At 63.7% G+C, this 23,293-nt stretch overlaps 2 protein-coding genes across 4 annotated transcripts in view; both read right to left on the bottom strand.

Annotated features, from left to right (window-relative positions):
* Nucleotides 1-308: 308 nt before the first annotated feature.
* Nucleotides 309-1,520, bottom strand: UTF1 (undifferentiated embryonic cell transcription factor 1). Its single transcript, XM_036438010.2, has 2 exons — nt 941-1,520; nt 309-813 (listed from the first exon to the last, which is right to left on the bottom strand). The coding sequence occupies exons 1-2, from the start codon at nt 1,518-1,520 to the stop codon at nt 329-331; spliced, it is 1,065 nt and encodes a 354-aa protein (XP_036293903.1). The 3' UTR covers nt 309-328.
* Nucleotides 1,521-5,784: 4,264 nt separating this feature from the next.
* Nucleotides 5,785-23,293, bottom strand: part of KNDC1 (kinase non-catalytic C-lobe domain containing 1) — a 30,546-nt gene continuing 13,037 nt past the window's right edge. Inside the window, exons 8-32 of one of the 3 annotated variants that reach the window (XM_045582163.1) lie at nt 22,646-22,717; nt 22,479-22,540; nt 21,993-22,151; nt 21,353-21,430; nt 20,518-20,611; nt 19,836-19,998; nt 19,489-19,765; nt 19,113-19,458; nt 18,678-18,822; nt 18,189-18,286; nt 17,283-17,659; nt 15,203-15,232; nt 14,680-14,773; nt 14,488-14,585; nt 14,110-14,330; nt 12,632-12,745; nt 11,828-11,975; nt 11,573-11,752; nt 10,837-11,043; nt 10,200-10,282; nt 9,832-9,982; nt 9,249-9,371; nt 9,090-9,149; nt 8,206-8,363; nt 5,785-7,599 (exon numbers count right to left, since the gene is read on the bottom strand). In XM_045582163.1, coding sequence (XP_045438119.1) covers nt 7,368-7,599; nt 8,206-8,363; nt 9,090-9,149; nt 9,249-9,371; nt 9,832-9,982; nt 10,200-10,282; nt 10,837-11,043; nt 11,573-11,752; nt 11,828-11,975; nt 12,632-12,745; nt 14,110-14,330; nt 14,488-14,585; nt 14,680-14,773; nt 15,203-15,232; nt 17,283-17,659; nt 18,189-18,286; nt 18,678-18,822; nt 19,113-19,458; nt 19,489-19,765; nt 19,836-19,998; nt 20,518-20,611; nt 21,353-21,430; nt 21,993-22,151; nt 22,479-22,540; nt 22,646-22,717 — 3,770 coding nt within the window. In that variant the 3' untranslated portion in view covers nt 5,785-7,367. Of the gene's footprint in view, nt 7,600-8,205; nt 8,364-9,089; nt 9,150-9,248; nt 9,372-9,831; nt 9,983-10,199; nt 10,283-10,836; nt 11,044-11,572; nt 11,753-11,827; nt 11,976-12,631; nt 12,746-14,109; nt 14,331-14,487; nt 14,586-14,679; nt 14,774-15,202; nt 15,233-17,282; nt 17,660-18,188; nt 18,287-18,677; nt 18,823-19,112; nt 19,766-19,835; nt 19,999-20,517; nt 20,612-21,352; nt 21,431-21,992; nt 22,152-22,478; nt 22,541-22,645; nt 22,718-23,293 lie in introns of all 3 variants that reach the window. The other 2 variants (XM_036439268.2, XM_036439270.2) reach the window with 2 other exon arrangements.

Raw genomic sequence — 23,293 nt, forward strand, 5'->3', positions numbered from 1 at the left:
TCCACCTCCCCCCACGCCACTCCCCAGATTCTACAGGTGGGGGGGTCCTGCGTACCCCTCCTTCTGCTTAGGGGCTCCCAACCTCCGATTCCACAGCCCTTCCCTTCCAGAGGCTGGCACCCCGCTCCTGCCCAGCCAAAGCCGCACAGGCCCCTCCCCAGACCCCAAGGCCATTCTGACCTCGCCCTACCTGCAGGGGCCATCCTCCCTAGGCGGGGCCTGCACACATTCACGAGGCTACGTTGCGGAAAGCAACATGTTTTTATTGAACGTACCTAGAAGTGGGGAGTGGGGGCAGGAGGGCAACAGGCAGGGTCTGGGCCGGGCCTCAGGGGCGCGGGTCCCCGAGGACGCCCCGCTCGGCGGCGGCGCTGCCCAGGATGAAGCCCACGGCCAGGGACACGGTCTGGTCGAAGGAGCCGCGCAGCTGCTCCACGTGCTGGTTCAGGGTCAGCAGCTGGTCGCGCAGGGGGCCCAGCACGGCCACGATGTCGCCCAGGTGCCCGAGGGTCTGCATGAGGGCGGCGTTCAGCGACGGGGCGGCGGCCTGCGGGGGCGGCGCGTGGCTCTCCGGGCGGCCGGGCGGCGAGTCGGGCCGCTCCCAGGCGGGGTCCAGGGGCGGCGGGGAGCTGGGCGCGTGGAGGGGCGCGCGCTCCTCGGAGCGGCCGGGCGCGGGGGTCAGGGGGGGGAGCGCCGTCGGGGAGCCCGGCTCGCGCGGAAGAGCCTCGGGAGCCTTGGCCGGGGACGAGCTGAACCGGAGCGTCCAGGAGGGGTCCACGTCGGAGTCGCGGGCCGCGGGCATCGACGGGGCGTCTGCAACGCGGAGAGGGTGTAGGGGGTTGGGTACCCGGGCCGGCGCCGCTCCCCCACCCCCAGTCCCTTCCCCACCCACCCACCCGGCTCTCCCGCCCGGCACCCGCCCCTCCCCCACCCCACCTACCCGGCTCGGCGGCGGGCGCACCGGCGGGCGCGCTGGGGGCCGGGCGGCGGCCGCGCGGGGGGCGCCCGGGCCCGGGGGAGCGGCGGCGGCCTCGCTTACTCCCGGTGTCGCCCAGCAGCCCCATGAGCTGGCGGATCTGCGCGTCGAAGGGCCCGGGCGGCTGGTCCTGCGCCTCGCGGAGCTTGTCCTTGAGGAACTTGTAGCGGCGGCGGCACTGCGCGGGCGTGCGCCGCACCTGCTGGCGGGCCAGCGCGGCCGACACGCGGCGGTAGGTGGGCAGCGCGCGGCGGCGGTCCAGCAGCAGCGCCCGCCACACGGCCGGCTGCAGCAGCGTGCCCAGCAGCAGCTCGGTCTCCCGGGCGCTCCAGGGCGTGCGCTGCGCCGAGCCCGGCGACACCGGCGACCCGGGCAGCTCGTGCGCCTCGGGCGGGCCCGGCGAGGCGGGCCGTCGGGGCGGAGTCCCCGGGGAGTCCTCGGCCGCCGCCTCCTCCTCCTCCTCGTCCTCGAGCTCGTCGGGGCTGTCCTGCCCCAGCGAGGCCGGCGGCCCGGGCGGGGGTGGCCGCCGCGGTCGGAGCAGCATGCTGGGGTCCGGGCCGCAGCCCGCGAGGCCGCCCGCACGCGCTCGGCAGACTGTGCGCTTCCGCCTCCTCCTCCTCCTCCTCCTCCTCCTCCTCCTCCTCCTCCTCCTCCTCCGGACCCCGGGCCGGGTCTACGCGGCCCTCCTTCCGCCCCGCCCCGCCCCGCCCCCTCCCGGCCAAATCCCGCTCCGTCTGGGTCTGCGCCTGGGTTTCTGGGCGCGCCTTCCGGGCCCCGGAGCCTCCAGGGCAGGGAGCAAGGCTCCGCCCCCGCCCGACGGGGGACCTGCCGACCGATTGGGGGTGTGGAACTTTTTAAAGCGTTAGATCGAGGTGCAAACTAACCGACCTGCATCGTGCGCAAAGCTCAGCCGTGTTTACGCGCGTGCGGGGCCCTCTCACCGCCGCGCGGAGCGCATCTGGAACCTTCTAGCCGGAAGGCCCCCTCCTCCCCGCGCCCCCTCCTTGTTGGTTGCCTTTGGTGCGCCCCCGCGTGCTGTTTACAGATATACGCCCAGCCGCTGGCTGTGCCCCCACCTTCTCGTGGTTTTATAACGAGCACAGAGGGTGGCGTTTTTACTAAACGTGCAGGCAGCTTAGGGCCGGATCTGATAAAGAGCTGTGACCGTGGGTCAGAATTAGTGTCATGACACACACACACACACACACACACACTTCACCGAAAGCAACTTCTAAGAGTTTTGAGCATTACTTTCCGAGATTAGGACGAAAACAGCATTACCACTTCCATTCAGCATCATTCTAGAAGTTTAACCAGAGCAATAAGACAAGAAAAACGAGTAAGATGGATACAGACCGGAAAGGAAGACGTAAACCCATCTTTATTTACAGACTGTAGGTATACACGGAAAGTACAACATAACCCACAAGCACGTGAGAATGAATGAGTGGATTTAGCAAGGCCATTGAATGACCAATAAACAAAAATCGATTTTATTTCTGTATACTGGCTAGCACAGTTTTTACAACGTTTTAGCTTGGGAAAATTCTAGATTTCCAGCCAGGTTGCAAGCAGCATCGAGTCCCATGAACATCGCACATGACCTCGCTACCTTTGTCAGAGCCAAGAGATGACATCGGTAACCCACAGACTCTACGTGGGTCCTTCCAGGCTGTCCGCCCATGTCCTTTTCTGTCCAGGGACCCGCCCTGTCCTGGTGTCTCCTCAGGCTCCTCGGGCTGTGGCCTTGTTGCCACATCCTTGACAATCCGAGGACACTGGCCGGCATCTTGTGGGATGTCCCTGGGTTTGGGTTCGTTTGGTGTCTTGTGGTTGGACTGGGGCTGTGGGTCTCTGGGAAGAAGACCACTCGAGGTTCCCTGCCCACCCTACTCTCACCAGGTGTGTTACGTTGGCGGGACTGAGGTGCTCACCCGGTTTCCCTTAAGGGGGCGCCTTTCTCTGTCCACCTCCCATTGCTCCCCTGCAGCGGGGGCCAGTCACCAAGCCCGCCCATGCCCGGGGGCATTTGCATGTGTTGTTAGGGGTTCTTCTGGAACTCCCCCCCTTTCTATTCGTTCACCATCAGCTGATGTCGGTGTGGACTCCTAGACCGTTCTCGTTCTGGGCTGCAGTCTGGCACTGGTGCTTAGGCGCTCAGATGGCACAGCTCTGGCCACGGGGAATTCTTTGCAGCTCTTTCCACTTTTTTATTATTATTATTATTTTTAGCAGCACTTGCATGCTTCTGACACTACAGTATGCTCCTAGCCATCTGGAACTTTCCCCACCAGTCAGCTATTCAACCATTTCTCCGAAAAATTTGTCCTCCCTCCCTCCCTCCCTCCCTCCCTCCCTCCCTCCCTCCCTCCCTCCTTCCTTCCTTCCTTCCTTCCTTCCTTCCTTCCTTCCTTCCTTTCCCTCCTTCCTTCCTTCCTTCCTTTCTTTCCCTCCTTCCCTCCTTCCCTCCCTCCTTTCCTCCCTCCGTTCCTCCCTCTCTCCCTCCCTCCCTCCTTTCCCTCCTTCCCTCCCTCCCTCTCTCCTTTTCTTTCTTAGAATGGGATCTGGAAGCCAAGATTTAGGTACAGAGTCGTCACTGCTTCTAAGCCAGTGGTTCTGGGGTATCACTCCCCCCACTCCCCCCAGGGGATAGTTGATGTCTGGAGACATTGTTGGCTGTCACAACTTGAGGGGTGCTGCTGGGATGTAGTGGGTAGAGACCGGAGATGCTGTAACTCCTCCCACAGGGCACTGGGCAGCCCCACAGCAAAGAATGATCCGTCTTAGGGTCGGGAGCCAGTGACTGAGAAGCCCCACCACAGCCGAGGAATGTACACTCGCCTGTGTCCACCCGGGGAGTCTTTCGGTGCCCTCCCTCCCCCCTGCACTGCAGGGTTTGTCCTCGCCTCCCCACGGGCTTTCCTGTAGCTTCTTTCTCTGACAGAGGGCGTCCCTCGTCTACAGCTCGTCAATGGCCAGCCCTCACGTGCGCGGAGAGGAGCCTCAGGACCGCCGTCCACAGGCTGAGTTCAGCCTTCACCAGCCGCTCTTTGCCGTTGGCCTGACCCCTTTGCCAGCGCCTTTCCCCGTGGTTCCCCAGATGAGCCCCTGCAGGTGTTCGGTGTCTTGTGGTGAGACCGGGCTACGGGCAGGGTGAGAGAGGCAGATGAAGACGGGCTGGGGAGAGTGGCCGCTCCAGGCCCGGAGTCCCAGGTCCCACAAGGACTCCCTGTCTTTGCAGCTGGACCCAAACAGCCCCAGGCCGTGGCGGGAAACAGTCCGGGCTGCAGGGGAAGCTGGCGGGCAGCGGCTGGAGTCCTGCGTTCCCAGCGGAACCGTGTGTCTGGGGGCTGGTCGGCTCCCCACAGCTCGAACTTGAGTCACTTCCTGGGTGGCAGGCAGGCCGCTCCGCGCAGTGGGAAGGGCCACACCAGTTGAGTACGCTGATGATTCTGTGGTCAGAGCTGGGACGAGGATCAGGGGGGCGCTTCTTCATTCGCTGTGACTGGGCAGGCAGGGGTGCCCTCTGCCCGACAGGCCCGGGCATTGTTCCCCGGGCAATGGCCCAGCTGTTTGGGGTCCCACAGGTCTTCTCCAGGTGGCGTGTGCGGTGCCCTGGGTGGCTCTGGGCTGGCTGAGCGGTCGGGTGTCTGCAGCTCCATGCAGCCTTCCCTGTGCTACTTTGGGTGGCTCCCCACTGGCTGGTCCCTCTTGGGGCAGGCTGCCTACGCAGTAGGGCCTTTTCCCAGAGCACCAGTGCCCTGGGCTGGGCTCCATCAGTGCAGGAGGGGACCTGCAGGGAGCTGGGGAGTGTGGCTCACTGGAGGACCTGGGGGGTCGTGGGCCTTCAGTTCTCATTGCTTTGGTTAGATCCGTGTGGTGAAGGGAAACATTTTTATTTTATTTTATTTTATTTTATTTTATTCTATTTTATTTTATTCATTTATTACAGAGAGGAAGAGAGAGGGATAGAGAGTTAGAAACATCGATGAGAGAGAAGCATCATCAGCTGCCTCTTGCACACCTCCTACTGGGGATGTGCCTGCAACCAAGGTACATGCCCTTGACCGGAATCGAACCTGGGACCTTTCAGTCCGCAGGCTGACGCTCTATCCACTGAGCCAAACCGGTTTCAGTGGGATACATTTTTTAAATAATATATTTTATTGATTTCAAAGAGGAAGGAAGAGGGAGAGAGAAACATCAACGATGAGGGAGAATCATTGATCGGCTGCCTCCTGCACGCCCAAAGGGCTTTATCGTTCATACAGGCACTTTATGCCCCAAATTCTCAGCTCTTGGCCTTCCTCCCCTCCCTTTGTGGTGCCCACCAATCCCAAACCCGTCCACGAGGACCCTGCCCAGCCAGGTCCTGGCGAGGGAGTGCCCGGGAGCGATCCACCGCTCCTGCCCGCAGGCGGCGGTGAGGTCTGGGTACTGAGGTCTGGGTGCCCAAGTGCCATGAGCTTGTGAGGGAAGCAGCTGGGGCCGGGCGGTGGCCCGGGAGGTGGCGCTGGGAGGCTTGGGGGCTCAGCCATTTTGGTGGTTTGCAGTCTTCTCCAGAGGCAGGTATTTCCTGCGGGAGGAGTTTGCTGATCACAGGCCTGCGCGTTTGGTGGGGCCCGTGTGCGAAAGGTGTTGGCTGACCTGCCCTTTCCCCCCCGCACTACCCCAGGACTAGGCTGTGGCCTGAGCACCCCAGGACCCTCACACCTCCATGAGCACCCTGATGGTCTCCATCTGGTCACGAAGGAGCCCCCGCCCTGCCCACAGAGCAGGGAGGAGCACACTGAGCCGCAGGGAAGCTGTGCTGGTAGAAACGGTTTTCTTTAGAAACCTGTGCTACAGGACAGGAGGGCGCCATGCAGACATCGTGCTGAGCCAAAGCCCCGTCAGTTCCCCTGAATAAGTCGTTAGGATTGGAATGTTTATTTGTGCTGGACACTAGTTTTGCTTCAGGCTTTGTGACATTATCTTGTTACATTCAAAGTCTGAAAACATAAGGGTTGATTGGCAGGACACAGTCCTCATAGAAAAGCCTAAAAAAAAAAAAAGCCACATTGGCATGGCCAGGAGCGCGAGTCCCTGTGCTCCATGTTAGCAGGACCTGACGGGAATGTAGGTGGGAAAGCACATCTCGATATTGGAAGAGCAGCTTTTGATCACTAGTAAGTTTTCCTAGAAATACAGCTGGTCTCTCGAAAGAATGACTAATTCTAAAACTCAGAAGAGCGGTCGAGGGTCTTGCAATGGTTTGAGTGGAAGAACGGGGTGCCCGGGATGGTGCCAGGGAGTGTGGCCTCCCACGGCCGGGAACAGGCCTGGTGGTGGGTGTGACAGCAGGCCTCCTCTGAGGGTGTCCCCCACCCACCGAGCTGTGCTCAGCACCAGCCACGGGGGAACAGCCCTGGAGAGGAGCTTGGCGCCATTTAGGCAGCAAACGTCCATTTCCTGGTTGGTTCTGACGAAGCACTGGTGACGGCAAGCTGCGGGAGCCCAGGCGTGGGAGTGTGCGTGGCATGCATGGCTGCTGGAGGCAGGTGGGCACAGCCACAGCCCAGGGGCCCCCAGACGGGCTTGGGACCTCTCAGGGAGATGCTGTGTCCTGTGTGCTTTGCTCGGAAGCAGAACCGTGGCCCGGGCGCACCTGTCCCGCCAGAAGCTGTTCTGAGTGGGGTGGTGGGCACGTGGGGCCAGAGGATACTTGGGGGGCTGCCAGTGTGGAGCTGCGAGGCGCTTGCCAGCAACAGTTGGAATGGGTGGCAGGAAGGGCTGCAGGGCCCTGGGACCCCCACTTGGTTGGGACGGGGTGAGGCAGGGCAAGTCTGGGAGGGGGAAGGGAGTGTCAACCAGTTTGGGGCTGGGGCTACTGGGAAGCCTCAAGAACCCCATGGAAGGGTTCAGAACCCCTTGGAATTTGTGGTGGGTGTGGGGGTCAGAGGTCAGTCTTGGTCCTTTGTTGCTGGGCACGTGGAGGCCAGGCCCATGAAAACCCTGCTCATTGGGGAGCCCAGTTACAGTCTGAGGCTGGGAGGTGGGGTGGGGCTTGGGGGTGGGTTGGATCCCTGGAGAAGTGGGGAGGGCCATTTCCCTCTGATCCTGGGCGCTTACTTAGACTATTTTCATTTAAAATGCTAAGATTGCATTTTTAAATTTTCTAGCAGAAACCTCCTGACTTGCCCTGGTGCCTGTCCCCTCCGAACCGTGGTCTGAGCCCCTTGCTCTCCCTTTCTGGTGCCCAGAGGCCCGGGCTGGGCCTGTGCCGGGGTCCCTAGGCTAAGGTGGCGGGTGCGGCGCCCGCGGGGCCATGTGGCCCGGAGCAGCGAACGGGCGGGCTCCTCCTCCCCAGCTCTGTCTTCAGTGTGGATCTGACGTCCCCCCACACCACCCGTCACTGGAACGTGGCCTTCATCTTCCGCAGCTTGTCCTGGATCTTCCGGGAGTGCTTCTCGCTGGCCACCTGGTGGTAGCCGGCCCTGCTGTCCGCGGCCAGGATGGACACGTCGGCCCCGCTGAAGCGCGCGATGCGCTGCTTGAGGCAGGCCTGCAGCTTGGGGTCGGGGGCGAAGGTGTAGGGGTTCTCCTGGAACGCGTGCACCTGGCTGGCCACCTTGGCTATGTTCCTGTGTCGGGGAAGGAACGAGACGTCAGTCTGCACGCGTCTCGGAAGCTCATAAATCCCCGACGCGCTCCCCGCGGCTGGCACCGAAGCTCGTCAAAGCACAAGCTTGGACTTGTCTGTATGGACGAGGCCAGACTCCGCTTCATTACTCAGGCCGGTGGTCCGTCCGTCCGTCCATCCATCCCTCCCTCCATCCCTCCATCCGCTTTGCATTTCACCAATATTTACTGGAAATCTATGTCGCCCTGGTTGGTGCTAAGGATGCCGACATGAATGAAACCCACTGAGCCGTTGGGCGGACGGAGGAGGTGGAGGCGGTAGATGTGGGTGTTTAAGGGGCGCTGTTAGCGTGTCTGAGCACCGGGTTCAGTGACAGGATGGCAGCATGGGACATGCGGGCACTAAGATTAGAGCAGGAGGTGGCTGCAGGTCCAGGAGTGGGGGTGCCCTGGGCTGGGATGGAGCTTGAGTGAGGATTAGGGGGCTCGCTGCACCCCGGAGCCCCTCACCCACCTGAGCTCACTGCACCCCGGGGCCTCTCACCTGAGCTCGCTGCACCCCGGGGCCCCTCACCCACCGGAGCTCACTGCATCCCGGGGGCCCTCACCTGAGCTTGCTCCACCGGTGGGCCCCGTTGGTCATAGTGAAGCCCCCTGTCTCCAGCTGCTGGATGTGCATGGCCAGGAGGCGGGCTGAGGGCAGGGTGGGCTGTGCCCGGAAGCGTCGCCCTTCCATCAGACACAGGCTGTCGCTCTTCAGGAACACCTGGGGGCCCGGCCAGGGGCGTGGGCGCGGGAGACAGGCCAGAGGTCAGTCCTGGGCGGTCAGCCAGTCCTGGCTCAGCCCAGGCCATCCCGGTTGGCGCCCACAGTCCCGCAGCCTTCGGACTTACAACCCGTCCAAACGCACCTTGCGTTAATGGATTGGGGATCACAAGTCCCGTGTCTTCACCTTGGACACCACAAAGGCCACACTGACCCCTCAGAAAGCTGCGCAATCCTACCCCCGAAATGGCAGATCCCTTCCCCAACTCCTCCTCCCACGGGCTCCAGAGAGGAGCCGGTGACCCAGCTCCCCAGGGAAGCCCAAGGCCGGCTGCGGGGCCAGGTCTGGCGTTAACGGAGGACACAGCCCTGCCGCCCGCAGAGAGCTGTCTGGGCCGGGGCGCTCCCGGCCGCTGGGGGAAATGCCCATTGTCCTCCCTCATGATCTCCCTTTGTCAGGCGGTGAGGAGGCGGCCAGTCAGCCAAGCTCGGGACCTCTGGCACCTGTGCCCTCTGCTGCTGGCCCAGCAGGCGGGCTTCGGGAGCCCCTGAGCTCCCAGCCGCCCAGGTGAGCGGCAAAGGACCCGTGGGGAGATGGGCACCCCGACTCTTGAGGGGCCATGTGCTCTGGGCCCTGATGCTGGCTCTGAGGGTGCCACCCCCCAGCTGTGCCGATCGCACCCCCAGGCGGGCACAGGTGCCTGAAGCGCACACAGAGTGGGGGTACCTCCACAGCTTTCAGCTCCTCCATGACCTCTGCTATCTTCGCCGGCAGGATTCTCCAGGCCTAGAGTGAGAGTTCCGGTGAGGCCTGCGGCAGGCTGGCGCCCCGGCCCTCGGCACACACGGCCGAGGCCAGCGGCAGCCGCCCCAGCCCGGGACTCACCGGGCACTGCCTCACGGCGAGGTGCTCCAGGCCGCCCAGGATCTGCATGGCGGTCGCGAAGTTCCTCTGCTCGTAGCACGATTTTGCAATCAGCAGGAACTTGGACAGCAGGTTGACCTGCAACTGACCCGGGAACCGGCAGGTCAACTGACTCAGTGGCTTCCGGTTATCACGGGTGGGTGGGGGGGAGCAACCTTGGATACGGTGATATTTTTAATAGCGTGAATTAGGACAGACCAGGTGGGCTCAGGACCCCTGTTCCTACATCTGGGTAGAAGTGAAGGTGGGCCAGTCTGTCAACTAATAAACTCCTAAGTTCCCAAAGGGGAAAGCAACAGAAACCTGCATTTATTAAGGGGCCTTGGGGTTGCCCTGAGGGCCTTGGGGTGAGGGACACGAGTGAGTATCAGAGAGGGAAAGGAGAAATTGCAGAGGCTGTGAGTGCCAGGAGCGGATCTGATCTCGGCTTCACCCTCTGATGGCGGGGGCAGGGCCTGCGAACCCCCCCACCCTGGGAGACTGACGACGGGAACCCTCGGGAGGGCCGCTCGCCATGCAGTCGGACCCCAGGCCCTGCTCCAACCTTGGAGGTGTGGCTGGTCACGATCTCGGCGGCCACCCAGTTGCTGACGTCATCTGCGCTTCTCAAAAGCTGTAGCAGGTACTTGTCCTGGACGTAATTGGGCAGAAACAGGCTGCAGGTTTTCGCAGACAGAGACTCCGAGGAGCTGGCCCTGGAGGAGACACGGGTGCGAGTCACAGCGAGGCCGGTGCTGGGGCCTGGTCTGGGCCGGGCTGTGTGACTGCGGAGGGTCCGGCTCCGAGGCCGGTCCTGACACCAGCTTCTCTCTCCAGACAAGAGTGTCCACCAGACACTTAGGTCAAGCTGCCAACACCTCCCGCCACCATCCACCCCAGGCCTCCGGGGGACACCGGCGGGTGGACACTCACTTCGGGATGGCGGCACTTTTGTCCATGACGCCCAGGGCCCGTGAGTTTAAGAAGTGGACGGGATGGCACCTTTGAAACAAGTCCTGCGGAGACAAGGACACCGACGGTCAGGGCACCTCACGCTCAAGGCAGTGTCCTGGGGGCTGTGGGTGGGGGTCGCCTCTGCATTGCCTGCCCTGTGCGCTGTCGGGCGCGGCCCCTGCCCTGTTGTGATCGTGTGGGTCTCTGTCACTGCTGTCACCTGCCCAGTGGTCTGGGGAACCAGGATGGGGAGGGGCCGGGAAGGGGATGCTTGGGGGCTGGGCCCAGGGAGACCAAAGGGCCTGGAGGTGCCTGAACTCCTGGGTGCTGGGCAGATCCAGGAGGAAGGAGGTGGTAGCCAAGGTGGTACCCATGACAGTCCAAAGGGCACCCCCTGGTGTTTGAGAGGTGGGGGTGTCGGGGGCGCAGGAGGGTGGGCAGCAGGCCCTGTGTGCCTTGTGCGCTCAGAGCCAGAGTCCCTCCTGGATCCTTTTTAGGGGCACCCCTGCCCCCGGCCTGTACCTGTCAGTCAGCTCCCTTCCCTGCGTGTCCGTGTGCCCCTCCAGCAGACACGTGTGGGCCCGCGGGCACCCGGGCACCCCTGCCGATGGCCCACCTGCTGCAGCAGCGTCAGCTGGGTGAAGAGCTGGTGGGTGCTGTACTCGGTCAGGAAGTAGGGCCCCTTCTCGCCGGCCTTGGCGTAGGGGCTGCAGAAGTCCTCGAAGAAGCAGGGCTTGGGCAGGGCGGACGCGATGGTGTACTGGCGCTCCTTGTGGTGTGGCAGTGCCAGCCCGTTGCCCCGGGGCAGCCTCCAGGGGAAGCTCTGCGGGGGGAGTGGGAGAAGGAGGGGAGAGGACCCAGGCGCAGGAGCCTTCAGCCTGGCTCAGCTAGAGCCTGGGCGCACACACCCCTCCCACCTGCGGCCGTGTGGGCTCCAGGACCCGGCCCTGGCTGGGTCAGGGGGTCTCCTGTAGACAGACCGCTGAAGTCTGGGGCTGTCCCCACACACTATGGGAAGGTTCCCTCAGTCCCCGTGCTTGTCCCAGGACACTTCCTGACAAGGCCTCCTTCCACCCCGATCTCTGGCCCAAGGGCAGGAGGTGAGGTCATCTTAGCACCTGGCTGTCCTTGCCCAGGGGGAGAGGGGACAGGCAGTGCCAGCCCCACAGGGCTGGTCCCAGGATTGGCAGGCAGCAAGGAGTGTGTGTGCTTATGTGCCCGTGCATACATGTGCACACGGGCATGTGTATGTGTGCACGTTTGCGTGTGGGTGCGCAAGCACACTGGGCTGTCTCGGCTGGGAGCAGCACCCGTCCCGGGAGGCCCCCCCCCCCCCCCGGAGAGGCCCCCACCTTGCGGGAGATGCTGTCTTCCGAGAGCCTCTTGCAGAGGGCGTTGAGGGACCTGGTGGCCTCCTCCGTCTCCTTGGGGGCCTCCGGGTCTGTGCTGTGCGGGGCGCCCTCGGCCCGCCGCTCTGTGCCCACCTCCAGGAGGCGCAGCAGGTGCTCCACGGAGCTGTCCAGGGGCAGGACCTGGACGGAAGCAGAGGGGTCAAGGCTGGGCCTGGGCGGTGCTGGCGACCACTCCCGAGCGCTGCCGGCGGGCACCTTGGAGGAGAGGAAGTCCCCCAGCCGCCCCCGCAGCCCGGCGTTCCTGGTGAAGTCCACGGCGTGGCAGTCTTCCACCCAGGCCTGCAGCAGGCAGAGGCTGCGCTTGTAGATCTTGGTGAAGGTCGAGGTGGGGTCCTCATGGGCCCTGGAGGCAGATGGCCAGACAAGGGGGTGTGTGCGGAGTCTGAATGCAGCTCAGTCTTCAAGAGGGTGTTTTAGCCCCTGCCCTGCCCACTCGGGGACAGGAGAGAGGCAGCAGCTGCCACACAACGGGGGCCCAGGGCTCAGCGTCACAGGGCAGGACTGGCCCTCCTGCCACCCCCAGAGCCAGCTCGCTTCCCAACAGGCAGCGGGGAGCCTGGCTCCACGTGTGGAGGGATTGCGGGGGGTGTGTGTCTCCTGTGACACCCCCCCCCCCCCCAAGGATGGGCTGTGACTGCCAGGGCATCCAGCCTGGTGAGGGTGCAAGAGGTATGAGGAGGGGGCTTGCAGCCAGCGTGCATCCACCCTTTCCTCAGCACCCCAGCTCCTTGGCTCTGGGTGAGATGCTGGGCCCTCCCTGCTTGGGGGTTGCCTGGTCTTCCCACTTGTCCCTGTCCCCACCCTCTGCCTCCCCCATCATCGCCCTCCAGTGGCTCTCCAGGTGAGGCACAGTCCCCTCCTGCCCACGCTGGCTCTCTTCTCTGCAGCAGCGACCCCCTCCATCCTCCCCTCAACCTCCTCCAGGCCTCCTCCCTTGTCGGGGTCAGCAGACGAGGGCCCGGCGTCCCCCTGCGGTGAGGGGCCCACTGGGGGGCGTACCTGGACAGGGTGCTGCTGAGGCGGTCGAGGAGGAAGTGCAGGAAGTCCTGGGGCGTGCAGAAGTAGCGGAAGGTGTACAGGAACTGCTGCACGTAGCCCTCCAGGAAGGCGTCGCTGCGCAGAGGGGCCCGTCAGACCGGCAGGGCCTCACCTGCGCCTCAGGTGCGCGGAGGCCCGCGTCCACCCAGCCTTGGCTAGTGGTTCTCGGGGGTAAGTGTGTGTGAGTGTGAGTATGGCTGTGTGTGAGCGTGAGTATAAGTGTGACATGAGTGTGAGTTCAGTGTGCGACTGGCCATCACTTTTTGAGGCCCACCTGTGAGTCTCCTTCTAGAACCTATTCTATCTCCTTCTAGAACACTCTGGGCACGCACAGTCCCCTCCCCGGGGGGACATCCCTGCATTAGGAAAGAGCAGGCTGTGCCCAGAGCCCTGCATCTTTAGGTGGAGCCAGGCAGCGGAGTGTACGAGAGCCCCACCCTCAGGGGACCCCCCGAAAGCCTGTGTGTCTGACTGAGTAACAGGGGGGGTCCTGGCAAGGCTGCCCCCTAGCCACTGCAGGAGGAGCTGCAGGCGACCAGCTAGCTACCTGGTCAGCCCCGGGCCTCGGTGGGGACACGGAGGGCTCAGGCCAGGGACTAGGCAGCCACTGGCCCAGTTTGCCCTGCAAAGAGGGTCCACTCATAGGTCTCCAAAAGCCAGGCCTGGGCGGGCCCTCCCACCCCTGGGTGTGGGCCAGGCCATCGGGTTAAGAGAGCCTGCCGAGAGGGCCGTGCCCAGGGCCGGGGGAGCCGAGGGGCCCACCAGGACACGGTGCATCTATGGACCAGGTGGGCAGAGGGAGGGGTGGAGGGGCACTGGGCGTGACAGGTGACTGTGGTGTGAGTGGGCAGATGTTCCTGCTGCAGAGCGAGCTCACTAACCGGGTGTGCGAGGAACCAGGCAGTCCTCATGCCCACAGGTGGCGCTGCACACCTACCCCAGTGGGCCTCTGAGCCCAGCCCCACCGCAGTCCCTGGGAGCCGTGCGGTTAGGTAAGGAAGGGGGGTTTGACTTAGTAAAGCGGGTGGGATTCAGGTGTGTCTCCGAGGATCCTGTGTGCATTGATCCCGAGAGGCCTGCTGGGCAGTTAGCCACACACTTTCCTCCAAAGCACCTTCTGGGGCCCCTGAGACCCGGACCCAGACCCAGACCTGCTGCCGGGCGGGCCTGCAGCTCTGAGGCCACTCAAGCCAGGAGCCCAACAAAGGAGCACGAGGTAGCGACTGCACGTCAACAAGCCCGGGTGAAATCCGTTCTAAATGAAAACCGTGCAAACCCGGCTCAGGTGAGGGGAGGCAAGACTCCCCCACCTCCTCCCTCTCCTAGGGGCTCGTTTCTTTTTTTTGTTCTGTCTCCCTTTTGCTCTCCAAGGCCTGACAGGTGACGGGGGAAACCATGCCCCCCCCGCCCCGCCTCACCCCGGGGCCCGGCGGCTGCACCTGGAGTAGAGGTAGGCCATGAGCCCCAGCGGCGTGCCGGCCTGCAGGACGCGGGCCTTGCGCTGCCGGCCGCCGCGTGGGTGCTTGCTGACGTTGTAGAAGATGAGGGACGAGGACTCGTCCAGCGGGCTGAAGCCCAGCGTGTCGCTGGGGGCCGAGGAGAGGCTCACGATCACGGGCAGGGCACAGGGCTCCAGGCCCCAGCGCTCCGCGTACGCCACCTGCGGGGGAGGGCGGGTCAGCGCGGCCCGGCGGACTGCGCCCAGGTGTGTGCAGGACTCCGGTCCCCGGTCACACTGACCCCGGGCGGCGGCTCGGCTGCGGCCCCTCGAAAGTCGGGGTTTGTTTGTATTATACAATGGGTTTCCAAGGCTGTACCTGCAGGTACTTCTTGACCAGCCCGAGGAACTGCACCTTGGACTTCATCTCTTCCAGCTGCCCCTTCAGCTTGGACAGCATCGTCTTCACCTCGGAGCCTGGGGGCAGGGCAGAGTCAGCACCCAGCGGCCCTGGCCACCCTGGGGCGGGTGGGGGTGGGGAGCGTGCGACCCTGAACACCCATGACCCTACCTTTACTCCGCTTCTCCTTCTGTAGGAGCTTCTGGTAGAACTTAAGGGTCTTCCGGTAGGTTCTCTTCTCCATCATGAGCTGCTGCTCCAGCTCCTAGGGAGGCGAGAGCTGCTGGGCCCGGGACTGGGCCGTGCGGCCTCAGCACCCACGGGACACGCCTCCCTCTGTTCTGGAATTCACATTTCAGCTGGCCCCACGCAAAATGCATGGAAAACACGCTATGGCCCATGGCAGGTGCACTCACTGGGGGTGGGGGTGGGGCAGCCACTGCCGTGTGGACAAGTGGACAGCACACGCGTGCCCTCAGTCCCCCACTCACCCAGCGCCCCGGCCTGTCCCACTCTCGCTGTTTTGAGGCAGCGAATGTGAAATGTGTCCGCTAGCGGTTTTATACTTTCGTGTTTTCCTGAGGCTCCTGTTTTGAAGCCGACGCAGCGGGTTCTCAAGGAGAAATGTGAAAAGGTAGCTACGGGCAGGTCTCCCCAACCCGTTACCCAGGATGCAGAGGGCCAGGGAGCTCACCTGCCTGCACTCGGGTTCCAAGAGAGTCGTCTTCCCAGGAAAGCAGGAAAAAGGGAGGAACGAGGTCACAGGCTTTCCCCCAGGCCACCTCCCCTGCAGACCGTCCCCACAGGGGCCACCCACAGTGACGGCAGGGCCCCGTGTGGCTCCCGGGGGGCTTGTCCAGGGTGGCATTTTAGAGGCGGGAGGCCCGGGGGTCCCACCCATAGGCTCACCACCCAGTAAAAATGGATGCTGCCCCAGCAGAATCATTGATCTGAGCTGGCCTCAGTCCACTTTTTTTTTTTTTTTTTTTTAACTTTTTGAGTTAATCCTCACCCGAGGATATATTTTCATTGATTTTTGAAAGAGTGGGGGTAGGGGGTGGGGGGAGAGAGAGAGAGAGGAGAGGAGAGGGAGAGGGAGAGAAAGATTGAGTGGTTGCCTCCTGCATGCTGGGGAGCAAGCCTGCAATGGAAGTACATGCCCTTGACCCAGAACTGAACCCTAGACCTTTCAGTCTGTGGGCCAGTCCTCTATCCACTGAACCACACTGGCTAGGGCCTTTTCCTCGTTTTTTAACTGGCTGTTCTGTTTTGTTGAGTTTGGGAATGTTAGCATAGTCTGTACTAAGCTCTTATCAGATAGATGACTTGCAAATGTTTCCACCCATCAGTGGGAGCCTTTTTACTCTGTCGATAGAGCCATTTGATGCACAAAAGCTTTAATTGTAAGGAAGTTGGTTTATTTTTTCTTGTGTTGCTTGTGCTTTTGGTGTCATATCCAAGAAACCATGGCCAAATCCAGGCTGTGGAAGCTTCCCCTATATTTCCTTCTAAGAGTTTTATGGTGTTAGCTCTTCAGGTTTAGGTCTCTGCTTTTATAGCCAGTTCCTGTCTATGGTGTGCGGCCAGGCCCAGCTTCATCCTTTTGCACGTGGACATCGTCTGCCCAGCACCACCCGCTGGAGGCCGTCCTTTCCTCAGTGGGTGGTCTTGGCCGCCTCGTCAGAGTCATTTGACTACAGATCTGAGCTCATTTCCGGGCCCTCTGTTCTGTTCCTCGGTCCCTGTCTGTCCCTGCGCCAACGTCACACTGAGTGGTTCCAGCAGCCTGGCAGAAAACGTTGAAGTCGGAAATGTGAGTCCTCCGGCTTTGTTATTTTCCATGATTGTTTTGGTCAGTGGTCGGCAAACTCATTAGTCAACAGAGCCAAGTATCAACAGTACAACGATTGATATTTCTTTTGAGAGCCAAAATTTTTAAACTTCAGCTTCTTCTAACGCCACTTCTTCAAAATAGACTCGCCCAGGCCGTGGTGTTTTGTGGAAGAGCCACACTCAAGGGGCCAAAGAGCCGCATGTGGCTCGCGAGCCACCATTTGCCGACCATGGGTTTTGGCCATTCAGGGCCCCTTGAGAGTCATAAGAATTCTGGGATAGGTTTTCTCTTTCTGTAAAAAACATCACTGGGCCATCTCTTCATTTTAACTCAGCCGCCTATCCCCATGCCAGGTCCGAGGCAGGGCCGGTCTCTCTGGCAGGGACTTATTAATAAGAGAAGCTCAGACAGTGGCGGGAGGAAGACAAGAAACGCTGGGAAGGCTTAGCCGGCGCTGAAGAGGGGGAGACACACCTTCTGGTGACCTGTGGCTTGGAGACCAGCCGTGAGCTGGGCTGAGAGCAGGAAGCTGCCCACGGAGGGGTTCCCTCTGCCATGGAAGCCAGGCCGGGCGACTGCCGGGGCCCAGGCTGAGCTGCCTGCCACGGCAGGTGTTTCTCAGAGGGATGCTGCCGGGGGGACCAGAGCCTGGAGGGCCAGAGCCACTGACCGGGCTCGCCAGGCTGAGATGACCTCCTGCCAACTGTCGCCTGGTGACCAGGTGCTCCTCGAATGAGGACAGACAGGCCATTCCCTCCCCCAAAAGCTGGAGAACACGTGCAGACGGGCATGGGGAGGGCACGGCGCTCCGGGGGAGGTGGCCGGGGGTGAGTGGGAATGGGAGACACCGGGAGGGGCCCTTTGCTACCCGAGATAAGAACTTTGGCTTGGACTCGGCCCCCTGCCCCAACCCCGTCGTGGACGGAGGCCCCGCACTCACGGGGCTTGAGGTGTCGGGGGCCCCGCCGGCCTTCTGCCCCTCCAGCTCCTTCACGTAGTTGTGGACGTCGGTGCCAAAGCAGTCGGCCTCGTAGAAGGCGCTGCTCCAGCCGGGGCTGCAGCCCTGGAACTCGGCCGGGCCCGGAGCCACAGCGGGACCACCCTCCTTGGGCCTGGCCAGCTGGGCCGCGGCCTCCACGTCCGGGGTCCCTCTGGCCGGCGCGGGGCCCCTCGCCTGCTCCTTCTCGGCTTTCACAGACCTCTGAGGCCGAAATCCCACCTCCAAGTTGCCCCGGGACAGCTCATCGGAGTCCGTGTCGGACAGCGAGGGGGGTAGGCAGGGGGCTCTGCTGCTGTGAGCGGCCGGCGTGTCCTTCCCTGGACGGAGGACAGGGAACAGGGCGGTGGGGCCAGCAGCTGCGGGTCATGCAGAGCGTCTGCCAGACTGTTTCCAGAGGGGCTACCTGCACCCGGTCGGGGACGTGAGACCCTTTGGGGTGTCCGGGCACCCCCACTTCTCAAGAGGGGCCACAAGGGTCCTCAAAAACCCAGCTGCCTCATGGGGGCGAACTTGACAGTGGAGATTTGAGGGAACCCTAACTGCGTGCAAATAGTTGGACACAATGAAGTGCGTCTGTCTGCAGAGGGAGGGTCAGGACAGGCGATGCATCATCCTCAGACGCGTGCGGTGAAAGGGGGGGTGAAAGGGGTGAGAGGTCAAGGCCACACGGGCACCCACTTGTCACCTCACCCATCCCCCTGCACAGTTCAGACCCCCCATGGGAGGGGGACAAAGGAAGCCTTTCCTGTAATGGTCCAGCCACACAAGGAGGGTGGAGATAAACCTGGAACCTGCCCTGGAAAGTGCGCCCATCCCCCCTCCTCCCCCCTGGCCCCCATTGCTTACCTGCTCCGTGCAGCAAGGGCCGTTTGCTGGACGGTGAGCAGCCGCTTCGCACGCTGGCATGGCCGCCCTCGGGCTGTGGCCCAGCCGCCTCCGAGGTGCTGCCACCAGATGGAGGACACTGGAGCCTCCGTGCCCCCCCCTCCTGGGCTCCCCATCCCAGACAAGACTGCAGGTGCCCCTGCAGCGCCTTCCCAGGGGACCTTGCCTGTGGGGCTCCTGGTTATTGGGCTCCTCCAGCTGGTCCCTGAGCAGGGGGATGTGCCTCCTGGCCCCTGTGATCCTATGGGCCCCCCTCTCCCACTAAGGGACCAGGTGCTGGAACCGAAGGCTGGGGAACAGGGTGGGCTTTGGGCGGCGAGAGGGGCCCTGGGTGAGGGGCCCTGGGTGAGGGGCCCTGTGGGGAGGGTGTGAATGCTGGGTGAGGAGGGCGGGAGGAGGGAGGGTCTGCCTCGGGGCCGGAGGGGGAGCCTGGCCCCCGGAGGCGCTCACTTCCTGGGGGGCGATGTCCTCTCGTTCACCACCTTGAAGAGGCTCTGCAGCAGCTTCTCGCCCCAGTACAGGTCGCAGAACTTCTCGGATATGGCCCCGCAGAATGTGGCGTAGGTGAGATCTTTCAGGGCGTAAATGTACTCCCCTGGTTTCGCACATCGACAGGGGCGAGTTAGAATGTGGGGGAGCCACTTTGGGGGCCCCCTGACTTTCTGCGCAAATGAGGCTGGTCCCGGGGGCTGGGCTCTGAGGCCCTCCTGGCTGCCAGAGGCCCCCGGGGGGCTGGCTCTGCTCAGGGGCTCGTAGTGCAGACCGAGGAGTGGGGCCCTCTTTGTGGCCACTGAGGCCCCCCTCACGCCGCCCCCCCGCCCGGGCCCTGCGTCCCCCCGCCGCTCCCTGGTCCTGGGGCGTCCCTCGGGCCTGGGGGCCCCGTACCCATGATCAGCGCCTCCAGCCCGTTGTCCAGGTAGCCGTCGAAGGCGAACTCCTCCTGGATGAGGCGCGTGGCCTCCTGCAGGGACGGGCAGGCCTTGCTCTTGGGGACGGGCGCGGCGTCCACACCGGGCGGACCCAGCTTGCGGTCTGCCGGCCGGGGCTGCTCGGGGTGACTGTCCGCCGCGCCCCGGGGGCCGTCTGGACTCGCCTTGGCCAGGGCGGGGCTGCAGGAGGCTGGGGGTGGGCCCTGGGGCTCCTGGCCGGGGCCCTTGGTGGCCTTGCTCCGGGGCGGCTTGGCCGGGTGAGGCGGGCCCTGGCGAGCTGCGGGGGCCTCCGGGGTGCGGGGCCCCAGGCCTCTGGAGGAGGCTCCAGGCGGGACCCGCTCCTCCAGCCCTCGCTCCTGGGGCATCACCGAGGAGCTGGGAGCTGGGGGGCAGGGGCACCCCTGGGCTGACCCTCTCGGCGTCAACTCTCTTGGGGGTCCCGGGGCTGTGCCGCTCGACCGGGGACCAGGCGCCCTCTGGTCAGGTGTCTCCAGGCTGGCGGCCAGCGCGTGGGCCTCGGGAGCCTTCTTCTCATCGACGTCCGCGTCCAGCCCGCCTTCCCTCTCCTCTGGCCTCTCTGCCGGCCCCGAGGCCCTGGCGAGGACCTCCCTGTGAGCAGAGAGAGCGCTCAGGAGAGGCTCCTGGGCCCGGCCGGCTCCTGGCCACACCTGCCACTCACCTGGCCGCACCTGCGTCTGGTGCGAGGCCGATGGGCATGGGGGGCGCGGCGGGGGCGGCGGGCGCTTCGGGCAGCTCCAGGGGCCCCTCGCTGCAGGAGGGCGGGTCGGGCACAGGCCCCTGCACAGCCATGAGTCCGGTGTCACCGCTGACCTGCACGAAGTCTGGACAAACGGGGGGTGAGTGTGGTTGGGGGGATGGCTCCGCCCGCTCTGAGGGGGTGCTGGGCCCCGCTCACCATCCCCAAGCACACGGGGACGTTCCAGCACCAGGGGACGGGAGGCTGAGTCCAGGGCTGCTGGGGCTGGGAGGGAGGTGGGGGACGCTCCTCAGGGGGGACTGGGGACATGAAAACCCCGAGGACCCGGCCCCGGGCAGGACGGGATCGGTGCCGTGGAGACAGGACACAGCGGGCTCTGGAGGGGACGGAGCAGGACAAGAACTAGGGGGTCGGCGATGTGACCACAGGAGGGGGTGGGGAGGAGGCGGGCGGGAGCTGACGTTCTGGCGGCTGGTGAGATGGGAGACTTTAGCGCCGAGGCCTGAGCCATGGGGCCTTTAGAAGGGACCGACAGAGGCGGGGGGAGGGAAGGTGAGGGTCCCCGTGATATCCAGGTGCAGGGTCACACTCTGGCGGACAGCAGGGCCCCGGGGGAGGATGGGCTGGTTCTGGGGGGACTCACCTGAGCTGGACCCGGGAGCTGGCGCTGCGCTGGGGGTCAGGTCAGCCACCGAGAACACATTTTGGAGGCTGATGATCTCTTCCTCCTGGTAAACCTGGGCAGGAGGACACAGGCCCCTGTGAGGTGACCCCAGAGGCCCAGGCTCAGCCTCAGCCGCCTCACAGAGCCTAAGGCACCTGCCTCCGCTTCCAACGGTTTGGTGGGTTTCTAGGCACAGGAAGGCTACCCTGTCCCGGGCCCTGGTGGGTGGTGGGTGCCTGTCTGCTGACCCAGGGACCCCGAGGTGGCCAGCCCTGTCAGCTGCCTGGGGGCCGACAGGGACGTGAGGAAGTGGTGCAGCTAGCTGAGGGCCAGCGTGCAGGCCACCTGGGGTGAGCCCCTCCCCTGTCTGGGGTCAGTGCGCCAGGGCGTGGGGCTGCTGTTCAAGATGGTAGAAGAGGCCGAAACCAGTGTGGTTCAGTGGATAGAGCGTCAGCCTGCGGACTGAAAGGTCCCGGGTTCGATTCCGGTTAAGGGCATGTGCCTTGGTTGCAGGCACATCCCCAATGGGGGTGTGCAGGAGGCAGCTGGTCGATGTTTCTAGCTCTCTATCTCTCTCCTTTCCTCTCTGTAAAAAATCAACAAAATATAGATATAGCTATATCTATCTATCTATATAAATATAGATATATTTATATATATATATAGATAGATAGATAGATGGTAGAAGAGGCTGAGAATTGCCCCTCCCCTACACTCTACATCTGTACGACAAACAGTTGGAACAGGACCCGCGTCTCCCCGGCCCCAGGGCAGGTTCCGGGCTCACACCTGAGCCTGGGAATCGCTCTCTTACCTGACAGGTGGATGCCCGCAGGTGGGCTAAGATCTTCCTGCTGTCCATGCCTCGCTGGAGGAGGTAACTGCCGCACACCTGAAAGCAAGGACACGGGCCACACGTCCAACACGTGGAGGTGCAGGCGGCTGGCCCCTCTCAGTCCAGCGACTCACTCCACAAGCAAACGCTCTGACACCTGAGAGCTGGTGTGGGCCGCACTTGACAGCAGTCAGGGGCAGGCAGCTGGCAGGGCCGGGCACCCAGGCCGCCGCTGCAAAGCTGTCTCCTCCCGGGGTGCACACAGCCTCTCCTTCTAGAAGGTTCTGTGGTCCCCCAATCAGGGAAACAGCAGCGGGGCTCCTCTTCACTTGTCACTTGGAGCCCCGCGGCCCTGAACCCCAGGAAGAGGAGGGGGGAGGACTCCCAGGAGGTGTGGGGAAGTCGGTGAGCGGGGTGCTCCGCTCCTCTCAGGCCCGGCTTAAGGGCAGGGTCTGGGCTGGCCCCAGGACCACCCTGCCCGCTCTCTGGCCAGGTGGTCTGGGGGCAGTGCTGGGGTGAGGGGCCCTCCACAAAGGAAACCCGTGCCCTCCCTGCCCAACGCCCACTTTCCCTGGAAATAAGAAGTCCCTTCCTTGTGGGCACCCCACGGCCAGGCTACCTTGACGGCCTCGGCCACAGACGGCCGCTCCTGGGCGCTGCGCCTGGCCATCTCCAGGAGGAGGGTCTTGAGCCTGCGTGGCAGGGCCAGCTTGTGGTCTTGGGGGACGCTGAACTTGGCCGCCATCCACAGCACTGCGGCTACACAGTACACCGAGGCCTGGGGACGAGAGGAGCCAGCGTGCTCAGCAGACCAGCTCCGTCCCCCGAGAGCCGTCCCTGACCGGACCCCACCGGCACCTGGAAGCCCCCAGCCCCCAGGTGCGTGTTTAACAAGCGCCCACAGGTCCCGAGCTGCCCATGCTGAATCCGATCTTGGGATGGCACCAGCAGAGCCCGAGAGGCACCTGCTGGGCAGGCTGCCCAGGTTGGGCAAAGCCGGGGGGATGGACCCCCCTGAGCCAGTGCCCGTCCCTTCCTTCTCCCCCAGGCTCAGGACAGAGGGGGTGGCATCCCTGAGGGTAGGAGAGGGGGATGGGCCAGGCACCTTTTCAGTCACCAGCTGCTGCTCCGCCACCTCGGGGGCCAGGAAGAACGAGTTGGATGTGCCTGAGAGAGAAACCCCAGGCCCAGCTGAGCTCTCCTTCCCGCCTCGGAGGGTGGCGGTCGATGTGGGAACACAGCCGAGGGGGAGCCACGCCCGCCGGTACCCACCGTTGGCGGGGGGCGGCCCGAAAAGCACGGCCCCGTCCTCGGCCACCAGCACGGAGTCCGGACACAGGTAGGCTGCAGCAGAAGGCGAGGTCAGGGCTGGGCTCACCGCAGAGACCTGCTCCCCGGAGGCCTGCTGGGGTGCGGGTGGGTGGGGCAGCCCCCGTGTCACCCGAAGGCCCCTGGGCCACCCAGGGGACGCGAGGACACTGGGTCCCTCGCTGGATGCAACAAGAGGGCCAGGGCACTGGCTGGACCTCCTCCCTTCCTCACAGGCGCTGGACAGACGGCCCTGGGGGGCAGGACACAGGGCCCTCTGAGCAGCCCTCCTGCCCCAGAGCTGGCCTGTGGCTGCCAGACACAGGAGGAGCTGAGGAAAGAGGAGGGTGACGGGGGAGGGGTCCTGCAGGAGGCTGGAGGCCCAGCCTGACCGGACGTCACAGGCCTGTGGACCACGGGACTCGAGGGCAGCCCTGTCCCTGCCCTGCAGGGTTGAATTTGGGGGCCACAAAGCAGTGCAATGTCTAATACCCTCTCCCTGGGGACAGGGTCTCCCTGCGGAGAGGCGGTGGGTCAGCTGGGTCACCTGCTCTAAGGCCCACAGTTAGGCATCTGCCCCCTGCCGCCCCCTGACTCAGTGGGTCCTGAGCA

This window comes from Pipistrellus kuhlii, unplaced genomic scaffold (genome assembly GCF_014108245.1).
Source record: "Pipistrellus kuhlii isolate mPipKuh1 unplaced genomic scaffold, mPipKuh1.p scaffold_m20_p_15, whole genome shotgun sequence".
NCBI classification, from domain to species: Eukaryota; Metazoa; Chordata; class Mammalia; order Chiroptera; family Vespertilionidae; genus Pipistrellus; species Pipistrellus kuhlii.

Coding starts and splice junctions, on each gene's coding strand:
- UTF1 (XM_036438010.2), bottom strand. CDS start 1,520: ATGCTGCTCCGACCGCGGCGGCCACCCCCGCCCGGGCCGCCGGCCTCG. Junction 814..940: donor TGCGCCCGCCGCCGAGCCGG/GTAGGTGGGGTG, acceptor TCCGCGTTGCAG/ACGCCCCGTCGATGCCCGCG.